At 38.8% G+C, this 12726-nt stretch overlaps 1 protein-coding gene across 7 annotated transcripts in view; it reads left to right on the plus strand.

Moving 5' to 3' along the window:
- The window catches only part of SCAPER (S-phase cyclin A associated protein in the ER), a 357501-nt gene that overhangs the window by 102389 nt on the left and 242386 nt on the right, over window positions 1–12726 (plus strand). For all 7 annotated transcript variants that reach the window (XM_050966970.1, XM_050966969.1, XM_050966973.1 and 4 more), the window contains 3 exons: window positions 1028–1168; window positions 5969–6124; window positions 8645–8787. In XM_050966970.1, the coding sequence (XP_050822927.1) occupies window positions 1028–1168; window positions 5969–6124; window positions 8645–8787 (440 nt within the window). The remainder of the gene's footprint in view (window positions 1–1027; window positions 1169–5968; window positions 6125–8644; window positions 8788–12726) is intronic.

Raw genomic sequence — 12726 nt, forward strand, 5'->3', positions numbered from 1 at the left:
TGGGTCTGAGTTAGCAGAATCTTAGTGCATGACACAATTGACCTGACTTTCTAGGAGGCTTGTATATTATTATTATTATTTGTTACCCAAAGTGTCATTCTAGATTGGGCTCCCATTGTGCGATGTGTCTTCCTCGAGTGTTAAAAGAGAAGCAACAGAAAAAAGACAGGGGGAGGGGGATAAAAAACACACAAACCGCTGATCAGAGTGATGACAGGCACGCATCTTGTTAGTTCATTTTCATCTATCTCTCACTCTTTCTATCTCTCTATCTATTTTGGGAGCCAGACAGGGCAAGGGGAATGAAATAGTCAATAAGGAATAAAAGGGAAGAGGGACAATGTTGGGGATGGAGAGATAGGTACGGGAAAGGCGTGAGAGGTCACTGGTAGGTATAGGATTGTGCAGGAGAGGAATGAGAGGAGATTGGGGTGAGCAACCAGCCATCAGTAAGAAAATCATGTTCATACTTCAGATTGTAAAGAGCAGTCTTCTGATATTGCTAGCATCCAGTGGCGGTGCAGATATCTCTTCCTTCTGTGCTGCTCCAAGCTGTTACTGCAGGAGTCCCTGGTGCTTCTAGGGATTGGCTTCATCAGAAGGGCCTGATCTGCGCCCCGTCTGAGGGCTCCTTTTGAGCTTGTTATATTACCTGAATCAAAAGGCTTTTGTCATACTGCGTACAATACTGCACTGGCCTTGTAAAATAGTGTTGAGATCATTAAACAAAGAGTTATTGCTAAATCATTAAGCGGTGTGAGATTTATGAGAAAATCTCACACTAAGTCCTTTTTACTCAGAGAAAGTGCTCTAAATACTGAGACATATCAAAAGAGCTCACTTAATTTTAGCATTTTTTGACTCAGTTCCCTTTGAGCTAGACTGAAATTACTGCAGGGTTTTGCAGGATAGCTTAACTTTGTACTGTCACAAGTGTAGGTAAAGGTTACAAAGTGGAAAACACTGGGGAAAATTCAGACATTAACTGCTGTATTGTATTAATAATGTACTAACTCACTGTGTGTAGGAGAAAGATGTGCGAAAGTGGAAAGAAGAATTACTGGACCAGAGACGCAGGATGATGGAGGAAAAATTACTTCATGCTGAATTTAAACGTGAAGTGCAGTTACAGGCAATTGTGAAAAAAGCACAAGAAGAAGAAGCAAAGGTAGGATGTCTGTATAGAAAAATATTTATTATTTATTGAGTGTGCTCAGCACTATACATGATCTTATGATCAGATATATGAAGGCAATATGGATCAGACATATGATCACCAGTCAAGCAGATAAGGTTCGGTTTCAGAATGGTGAACATTTTCTTTTAAAAAAAAATCCCTTCATGGGTGAACTATCATTGCTAAGCTTAGTGGAAGAAATATGTTTTAAGGAGAGATTTGAATAAAGAGCAGCCTTTGGATAGTGCATAGTACAGTCTCCTCTACACCTGAGAGTGCATAATGGGTCTTTTGGTAATTTGCACCCCTGAAGGTTCACAGAAGGAGCCTGTCCTTTTAATTACAATTGTCCCTGTAGTTTGCATGAGATGTGCAAAGTGAGGAAAGCTCATTGTGCTCTTCCTATGCTACACCCCCACTCTAGGACTAAGGGACAATCTGGCCCTTTAAATGGAGTCCTGTAACATTTTTCACGTGTTCAAACTAACCCACTGTTCCTTCCCAGTGGTTTGGATTTAGATATGGCTGGAATCCCAAACACAAGTAAAGTAGTGACTCATGATCAGTGCACTGAACGTGATTGAGAGCCCCCACTATAGACTTATTACACTTTAAAATTTACTTACCTCCTGGGTCTGTGAAGTACCTCGCTGAAGAAACAAGAATGTAGATTAGAATATTAATTTTTTACATTAATTAAATGCACTGATGGTTGTGTTTTCAGCTGTTGTTTCTTTTTCTTTTAAAATCAATATGTTGTTAGTAATGTTGTTAAATTATTGGAGAGCATGTAATCTTATAATAGAATCATAGGACTGGAAGGGACCTTGAGGTCATCTAGTTCAGTTCCCTGCAGTCATGGCAGGACTAAGTATTTGGCATAGTGTATTTATTCTGGGAAGATAGACAAAACATATCAATGGTTTATTGACTTGAACTAAGGTGGTAGTTGCTGATAAATGCTTTTCGTTTTAGTTTATTGAAGAACTGTTACTTTATTAACTTAGAAGAATTTATTTTAAAGCTCCTTTCTACTGTAACAAAGGTGTCCTCTTACTACTAGAATGCTTTGTTGTATATGTAGTGAAGCTCTGTATCTGAACTATGATTGATACACCTTTTCAACCTTGTTAATTATCATAATCATGACAAAATTGGTTTAGCAGTTTAACTTAATGGTTGTTTCTGTCACTTAGTCTAGACTCTCTTCTAAACTATCTAATTCAGTCTCACACAGTTACCTTCATTATTATTTCATTAAACCAGTGTGACTTCTGTAATCATATTAACTAAATCACACTTAACATAATTCCCAACCAAGCCGATGTTTGAAATGTTGTTTATGTTTAATGTGTGAAATCTGCTGCCTCTTGTGGTTCTTTTGTTCTTGAAGATCAAGGGGTATGTCTACACTGGAAACTTCAAAGTGCTGGCACAGGAGCGTTCCCGCGGCAGCACTTTGAAGTGCGGGTGTGCTGGGAGAACTCTCTCCCAGCACTCCTGGTAATCTACCTCCACGAGGGGATTAGCTGTGAGTGCTGGGAGCCCGGCTCTCAGCGCTCAGAGCCTGTCTACACTAGTGCTTTAAAGTGCTCAGACTTGCTGCGCTCAGGGGGGTGATCTTTCACACCTTTGAGTCAGCAACTTAGAGCACTATAAAATGTAAGTGTGAACAAGCCCAAGGTTAATTGGGTTTACAGAAATACTAGCTGATGTGTAGTACAGTTAAAAGACCATGATGACTGTTGCTGTCCAATTGGTTTTCCAAATTCCCACTGCTTGCTGTTCACTGAACTGCAAAATCCATTCTGTAAATGTATTCTAGTCAGTAAACAAAGCAGAAAAATCTACCTTTTATTTGGCCTCTTATTAGTTCCACAGATTTACATCTGCATGATCCTTTTATGGATTCACACAAATGTAATAGACAGGTTGTGTATGACAATGTACTCTCTTTTATATTCAGTATTTCCTATGTGTTTTGTCAATGCTAATAACTTTTTGTGTTTTTTTCCTCAATAACTTTCCTTCTAAAATATATTTTATTTAAGATTAAATAATAGTTTGCTTTTTCTCAGTCACATATACCTTTCTGAAACATTCACCATGATGCAAATATTACGTATATATATGTATTAAGGTTCACCAAAATCTTTTCAGCAGGTCTTGAGTATGAAGAGAGGGTAAAAAATACACTTATTTCAAATAATTTATAATAAAATAATGATTGTATAGTACTGGGAATACAAAGCTTAAATTTTTGCATATATTTAATGTAAAAAATTAAAATATCTGAAAAGCACTTCAAAATTGGCTCCTATGCATCAATTTTTCATGAGTTATTTATCAATGGCAATTTTAGAATTAAAATGTTATATACTGTTCTACTGTGGATCAATAAAATAGTAAATATAGATTTATGAAATAGATCATAACAAGGTATGAAAGAAAAAGACTATTGAGCTTGATATATTTTCCTTAATTACAAATATGTATATACCCACTTTTAAAACATTCCATTTTGTGAGGTAAATATCAGAATTTAATAAATCTATAAATACATACAATTTTCAAAGTAAAAGTTGAAAAAGACTGAATGAATCATATAGGCCCTGATCCTACAAACACTAATGCACATGCATAACTTTACTCACGTGAGTGTATTGGCTAGTGCAAGGGTCGGCAACCTATGGCAGACAGCTTGTCAAGTAATAACCCTGGCAGGCCGGACGAGTTTGTTTACCTGCCGCCTCCACAGGTTCGGCTGATCGCTGCTCCCACTGGCCACAGTTCACTACTCTGGGCCAATGCGGGCTGCGGAAAGTGGCGTGGTCCTAGGGATATGCCGGCCACGGCTTCCTGCCGCCCCCATTGGTCCGGAGCGGCAAACTGCAGCCAGTGGGAGCAGCGATCGGCCGAACCTTTGGAGACAGCAGGTAAACAAACTGGTCCGGCTCGCCAGGGTGCTTACCCTGGCGAGCCGCATGCCAGAGGTTGCCGACCCCTGGGCTAGTGCATTATCTATTCTTGTTTTAAATTTCTCAAATTATGTGGCTTCACTAACTTACCCTGAGAAAATTTCCACAGTCCCATACATTTCATTATTGGGAAGATTTTCCTGATATTAAGCCTAAATTTAACTTTTTCTTGATAGCTTATCCCATTTCTTGATAGCTTGTTTATACTCCTTGGGCTACCCTGTTAAATAAATAATGTGTGAGGAAAGCAAGGCCCTCGATTCAACTTGCTTGCAAACACTGCATCTGATTAATTCCAAAATTTTAAGGACTCGTCTGGGTGTCAGTTGGGAGAACCCTATTAGTTTTGGTGAAAATCAGAAAAATCTGATTTCTGTTGGAGGACGTGACAGGAAAGTAAGGCTCACAGAGTGCCCATTTCATGCTTCCAGCAGAGAAATCGCTCTAGTGCCCCTTGCTGCTTCCTACACCTATTATAAGTGCAGCTTAACATGCTGCTCTCATTAGGTGTATGGCTTGGCCTTCAGAAGCAACAAAGCATGTGATCCTTTACTTATTTGAATATGTTGTCCTCAGTTACACTGAGATAAAAAAAAATTATAAGGAATATCAACTCTCATGCTTCGTTTCTTATGCTGACTTACGTACTGATGTGTGCAACTCTGTAGTAGGAATAAATATAATTTTTGTAATGTCTTTGAGCTAAGAATATCTGAATGTTTTACAAATGGCAGTGAATTAAACTTCATAACGCTGTTGTGCGGTAACTATTCCTATCCCCATTTTGCAGATAGAAGAATTGAGGCACACAGATTAAATGACTTGCAAGTCTGTGACCGAGAAAGAAAGAGAACCGAAGTCTCTTGGCTCCCAGTGCTTTGTTTTAACTGTTTAAGGCCTGATCTTGCAACTGGATATTGACGATCTGATCCTTGCATCCCTGCAGTCCTTCATTTATTTGCTCTGCTGATTGATCAGCCTTTCTTTACTCAGCTGCTTAGAAGGGATGGGGTACCGAAAATGTTTTCTGCCCTGGCCAACAAAATGCCTAGGGCCTCTTCTAGATGTTCTAGGTGGGGAGAAGAGTCTACCGATGTAAATCCAGTTTCAGGATCTGCGCCTAAGTAATGCTGCCTTTTTGTGGACTTTTAACAATAATCCTAGTTGTTGCAGATGTGAGATAAGGGATTGCATCATATAGACCCAATCCTACGAACATTTAAATTGAAATCAGTGGGACTGCTCACACGTGTAAAGTGAAGCACGAGTAAATGCTTGCAGGATAGAGACCTATGTTTTTATTTTAAAAAACGGAAACCTAAAATGTTATGTTAGTATATGAGATTGGTTGCAACCCACAGACTGTTAGTTGGTATTACAGTCTAAAGTAAATTTAATTTTAAAAAGATTATTAAAGATATTCAGCAAAGTACTTAAATAGGAGAACAGTCCCATTAAATTCAGTGGAGCTGCTCATGAGTAAAGGTAGGCATGTGCTTTAGTACCTTTCTAAATCAGGACCTTATTAAAAATAGGGGTTTAGTTTATAGTAGTTCTTGATATGTAGGATAACCTAGGTAAATTATTTTAAAAGATGCCTATTTTTTCTCATGTATATCCAAATCCTTAACAAAGGATCACATCAGATTGAGACTAAACATGAGAATCTTTGGTGAAAAACCAGGGACATGGGAAAGGATACACTGTGCTGCAAACCTCTTATCCGCAAAAGTTAGAGATGGGATAGACTCCACTAACCAGAGAATGATACTTTAACTCTTCAAATGTCTTGTACGCTGTGGTTTAATTGCAGGTAAATGAAATTGCATTTATAAACACCTTAGAAGCCCAAAATAAACGTCATGATGTGTTGTCCAAACTAAAAGAATATGAACAAAGACTCAATGAATTACAGGAAGAACGCCAACGGAGGCAGGAAGAAAAGCAAGCACGTGATGAAGCTGTTCAGGTATAATGTAACTTTTCAAGTGAAAAAAATAGTTGCAAAAATACAATAAAAGCAGCACATTTGCTCTTAGTTATGTTTCCATAATGTATGAAAATTTTGATTTATCTCCTATACTAAATTACAAAAAAGCAAGATTCCACAGATAGCTTCTTTATAATGCTTCAGGAAGTTAGGAAAAATGTGATTGTTAAACGCTGTACAGGGCTGTTTATACAAATACTGGATAGTTGGGACTCTCCTGTCTTCAGATTTTTAAAGAATGTAATAGTTTTCTTGTAATGGAATAGCAGATAGGTTTTAGCAATACTGAGGGCTTTATGATGAAAACCTGAAGATATTCAATGCAAAAACTGTAGTTAAGTAGTCATCATATGAATACTATCTTAAGTATTCCAATTTTATAGGGCTACTTAAACACACAAAGAAAATGCTTGTGTGTTCCTGGAATTCTGGATTTTTGACTATGCCCTTTGAATGCTAGATTTCTCTAGCATCATACATCCACTGTTTGGCACTGCTTCCTATATTACAAACCAAAGCATAAATTTTTCTCTTATGTAAACTCCCTCTTCTTTCGTATACATCCTTCAGATCACCACAAGTATCTTTCACCTGTGAATCTTTAATCACGCTTCCTTCAGTGCTCACTTAATCCTGTGCAGTTGATAGTGTCAGTGGTGAGTAAGATTCTGTCTCTTTATGGAAAAACAGCTCTCACTGTTTCACCTCTGATAACTTAGAGGGTCATGCTGAGACAACGGTAACTACACAGGAACCAGAAAACATACTTACCCCCTCTACCTTGATAGAACTTGGACTGATCACTCAAAAAAAAACCCTGGGTTCCCAAAGATTGTGTGGCTCACCACTTGCGAAAGAGACCCATTGGGCTGGTTAAATCCATGAAGAACACTTGTCCCTAATGATCACCTCCTTAGCTTTCCTCCTCATCTTCAAGGGATGATCCACTCCTTTGTGCCTGCAGCCTGTTTTTCTTTGGTCTCAGCCTGCTTTTGCTCCCTTGAGTACCTGCCACTTCTATAGTCCTGCCCTGATGGGCCCCTCATCAGGGGCTCTAGGCCCCTCTCAGTCCCAGCTAAAGGAAATCCTCCAAGCAGTCTTACAGTCCCACATGCCACCACCATTCCTTTCTGTCCACAGATCCCTTTGCCTAACTAAAGACTAAAACCTTCAGCCTCCTACTGTGCTATTTCTGTGCACAGCACATTGCAAATACAGAAGGCTGTCTGATGGTGTGTTTGCAGCTCAGTGTTTCAGAAGACAATGAAAAGGTTAAACACTAACTTACCGAGCTGCTGCACTACACCAAAAGGCGCTGCTTCTGTTTCCCTGGAGTCAACTGGAGATTCTCAGACTAGAGAGGACAAAGGAAGCTGGGCCATGGGACTGTGAGATGCTTTTGGTGGATTCCCAGAACCTGCGTCAATGGGACCGCATCTACTCTGCAATGCAATAGGGCTCGAACTCTGGGTCCCAGATTGACTCAGGCTTGAACCCTCCAGCCCCAAATAGTCCCAGGATCCTAGATCCAAGCCCAAGTCAGAGAGGTTTATGTGTAGGCTGAAGCAGGGTTTGGGCTCCAGTCTGAGTCTGAGCTTACATTGCAGCATAGACATACCCTTATAGAGTTGTGTTGGGGAGGTCCAGCATTCTTGCAGTCTTTTCTGCAGTGCCCCATGATGCACTTTGTATATTTCATATGGCAGTTTGCACTTTTGTGCATTTATTTAATTGTACAATCACAGTGAAACATGCGGTTACTTTTCTTGTTTACCTTCTTTAAAAGAAGGAAATTAAATGCATTCACACAATGTTATTGAAATTTTATACACATACAAGTTAGAATAATCATGTATGGTTCCTACAGTAACCATAACCCAGCCACATTGCACATGTATATTAAGACATTAAAACTAACACCATATGTAGTAACACAAAATATTACAAATGTGGAAAGGGGGCTAAGTTATGGCTTCTGTTGTCATAATGACTTTGAATTTCCTGACTTTTTATTAGTGTAAAATCAAAACCATAGATAAGTTGTTTGGTCTTAATAGATGTAAAGATTGCATATCCAGTACTTAAGTTACCATGCAAAATGCTTCTAGGATCATGCTCAAAGATTTTGGAGTTCTTTGAGAGGCTATTTTGTTTTTATAGCATACAGTCTTCAACCTCTAAGAAGTATAGAATATACCCAAATGTTACTGTTACTTGGTCAGTCTTTTTTGAGTCAATTATTGAGTAAATAGTCTTTCATGTGCAAACAAAAATGTATACCCATTTACTGCCTATAGGAGTGCATACAATTGCACATTCAAATTATTATTTAGGTGGTTATGTGTGTACATTTGTGAGCATCTTTGTGTGCAGGCGTCAAGGCTTCTGTCTAGTGCATATCTGGTCCTTAGAGACTTTAATAATGGTAAAGTATGGTTTCATACCATTGTTAATTTGTAAATAAAAGTGAGTAGCTGAAAATAACATTTCTATCATTAGGAGCGTAAAAGAGCTCTGGAAGCAGAACGCCAAGCCCGGGTTGAAGAGCTGCTGATGAAGAGGAAAGAACAAGAGGCTCGGATTGAACAGCAGCGGCAAGAGAAAGAGAAAGCACGGGAAGATGCAGCACGGGAAAGGGCCAGGTACTTCTTACTATCTTGGGCCCTTATTCTGCATGGTGATCCATGCAAGTAGACTTGTACTCCTGTACAGATCACAATGCAGACCTGGGGCTTTGGTTATGGTATTTTTTGGAGAGTAATATTAGTAAATATCATTTATAAATGTTTTCAGATACAGAAATTAGGTGAATCATATTAATTATAAGTCCTTTCTCTCAGAGTCCTTATTCTGTGTTGAAAAAGTGCTGTGTAAATTTGCAGCGCAAACTACATACATTATTATTTTATTAGAGTATTAAAATTTGCTGTATCATAAACTTTTATCACTAACAAGACCTTTTAAAAAATTGCCTTTTTCCTATTTTTTATGGTTTGTCCATAATCAAAAGTCCACAAAGAGGTTTTTAATACAATAGCCATTTCAGCTGTTCAGCTCTCTATCTCTCTTGGGCCAAATTTGAGTTGGATGTATATATGAATTTTGACCCATTGAATGTAGGTCCATCATTATATTGTACACAAAATACTTTCTTTATGTTACAATCACCTTCTGCTTAAGTTATTAGTGTTTATTTTTGTTGTCTGAATCTTGTTCTCAGTCCCCCCCCCGATCCCCTTTCCAAAAGCATATATGTAAAATATACGTTATGTTCTTTTTGTCGCTGAAGTTCATTGAAGATGATTGGTTTAGAAAAAAAAACTTCATCTTTTCTGATATTCACAGCTTGAGGTCTTAAAAGCCATTTTAAGGAATATTCTAATCCAAGTAAAACATTCTGAATTTGTATTGATTTTTTCTACATCTTCCAAGAACATACATTAATCTAATTTGACATCATATAAAGACCTAATATGCCATGAAATGGTTAAACATAATGTACACTAAGAGCAAGATCATCCAATCTGCTCATGACTCTTTGCGCCTTTCCTGGACTGCGCAGAGCCAGTATAGCCAGCTCTATGAAGCCTCTGTCATAGCAGTCGGGTGGAAGAGCCCCTTTGTGGTTTTCTTCATTTTCTTTAATTCCCAGAGGACTTCAGGAAAATTAGGCAGAACAGAGACGGGGTGATATTAGTTGCACCACTGTAGGAAAGGCAGTCCTGGTCCTTAGAAATTCTTGCTCTTTCCAAAGATCGTCCATTCACTCTCCTGTTGTGTTAAAGATTTCTTTCCCAACAATGCAGTGTATCCAGACTTCAAGTCCTTTCTTTATCTGACATCATGGCTGTTAGATTTTGAGGACAGAATGTTTTATGCTTATCTGAGGAGATCCAGACAGTTGTTTGGGAGTCCAGGAAGTGCTATGCTGCTAGATAGAACTGATTATAAAAGGTTGCTCAAGTTAAAATCCTTTATCCTACTTTCAGTCCATTTAGATTTTTTTCTTGTCTCTGGTGTAATCGATGTGTTCATTCATCAAGCTGTTGTTTCTATGCACCATGTTATTATGTAAGGGACCACAATCTGGTGTAATGCTGATTTTTAAAAAGAGCTCCTGAGGCAATCCTGGCAATTACAGTCGATAAGCCTAATTTCAGTACCGGGCAAATTGTTAGAAACTACAAAAGAGCAGAATTATCAGACATGTAGATGCACACGGTTTGTTGTAAAGGGAAGTCGTGCTTCACCAATCCATTAGAATTCTCTGAGGGTGTCAACAAGCATGTGGACAATGGTGTAGCATACTTGGATTTTCAGTAAGCCTTTGACAAGGTTCCTCACCAAAGGCTCTTAAGGAAACTAAGTAGTCATGGGATAACAGAGAAGGTCGTCTCTTGGATCAGTAACTGGTTAAAAGATAGGAAACAATGGGTTAGAATAAATAGTTTTCACAATGGAGAGAGGTAACCAGCAGGGTCCCTCATGGTTCTGTCCTGGGACCTGTGCTGTTCAGTAAATTCATTAATGATCTGGAAAAAGGAGTGCACAGTGAAGTGGCAAAGAGTTCAGATGGTACAAAACTATTCAACATAATTAAGTCCAAAGCTGACTGCGAAGAGTTACAGAGGGATCTCACTAAACTGGGTGCCTGGGCAACAAAATAGCAAATGAAATTCAACATTGATAAATGCAAAGTAGTGCACATCGGAAAAAATAATTTCAGCTACACATATCTAAGGAGGAGGTCTAAATTAGCTTTTACCATCCCAGAAAGAGATCTTGGAGTCTCATGGATAGTTCTCTGAAAACTACAGCTCAATGTACAGCTGTGGTCAAAAAGGCTAACAGAATGTTAGGAACTATTAGGAAAGGGATAGGAAATAAGACAGAAAATGCCATAATGCCACTGTATAAATCCATGGTGTGCCCACATCTTGAATACAATATCCAGTTCTGGTCACTCCATCTCAAAAAGGATACTGGACATACTGGAAAACGTTCAGAGAAAGGCAGCAAAGATGATCATAAGTATGGAATTGCTTCCGTATGAAGAAAGACTATAAAGAGTAGGCAGTTTAGCTTAGAAAATTGACAGTTAAGGCGGGGGTCTGACAGAGATTTATAAAAACTTGAATTGTGTGGAAAAAGTGAATATAGAAGTGTTATTCCTTTCCCACAAAACAAAAAGCAGGTGTCATCTGATGAAATAACAGGTAGCAGGTTTAATACAAACAAGAGGAAGTAATTTTTCACATAACGCACAATCAGCCTGGGGAACTCATGGGATGTTCTGACAGCCAGAAATATAATAAAGTTTAAAAAAGAGCTAGATATGTTCATGGAGGATAGGTCTATCAAAGGCTTTAGCCAAGCTGGTCAGCAATAACCCCATGCTAGTGGCAGCCCTAAACCTCTGGCTTCCAGAAGCCAGTACGGTAAGATGTGTGGAACTCTCAAAAATGGCACTGTTCTGTACGCTGTTCCTTAAGTGCTGATACTGGCCACAGTGGGAGATAGAATACTGGGGTAGATGGACCATTGGTCTGACCCAGTATGGCAGTTCTTATGTTCTTATATTTTACCATCCTTGCTTCAAACCATTTTTAAAAGATCTTATGAACTTGTACTCTCCCTTCCCAGGAGACTAATTATCCTTGATATTTGAGTTTTATGTTAGCCAGACTTAGGGAAAGGGCTTGTAGATTCAGTGACAGAGAATAGAAAAAGCAACGAAGTCTCATTTCTAGTGGTCACTACCTTGGCTGCGAGCATTTTTGGAGTAACAGACTCTGATGGCCAAACCAACTGTATACCATATTCCATAAAGATTAGGCAGTACTTAGGCCTCACCCCAAGTTTCTAACAAAAGTGATATGAGATTTTTCATCTCAGTCAATCAGCTGTCACTGTCTGTCTTTTTTTGTAAAGCCTCACAAGTGTTTTGGGATTTTAGAGATAGTCAGGAACTGAGGGATGATTTCAGGGGCAGTTAATACTCTCACTTGTACACACTACCACTTATGTCAGTATAACTTATATCCCGCAGGATTGTGAATAAGCGACATAAGATGCATCGACCTAAGCACTATGTTGGTGGGAGAGCTTCTTCCACTGACATGGCTACTGACTCCTGCAGAGGTGGTTTTATTATGCCTGTCAGCATAGAGAGACAGAGGCAGGAGCATCTTTGATTGCTATACCACACTTCCCTACTGAACCTGGAATGGAATTCAAAATCCCAAGCCTCAGCTTTTTTCTGCTGTCAGCAAATATCTGTGTGTGCATCTCCTCCCCCTCCAGTGGCTTGTCCACACAGGGGATGACGGCCTACTATTGCTAGCCATTACTCCATTAGTTCAAGTGGCAGAATTCTGTGCTGTGAAGCTATGATTCCAACCAAATCCAACAAGAATTTTTCTTATCAATCAGTTTGTTTTTTTTAAAAGTTAGAAATTATATCAAAAAAATTATTAAGAGTGTTAATGTTGCAAAGTCAAGCACTCAAAAGTTAGGAAATACTAGATTTAAGGTTGCCTGTACAACTTTAATTTGACCCCACTATGCCTTATGATACAGTC

The sequence above is a fragment of the Gopherus flavomarginatus genome, chromosome 9, assembly GCF_025201925.1.
Source record: "Gopherus flavomarginatus isolate rGopFla2 chromosome 9, rGopFla2.mat.asm, whole genome shotgun sequence".
NCBI lineage: Eukaryota > Metazoa > Chordata > Testudines > Testudinidae > Gopherus > Gopherus flavomarginatus.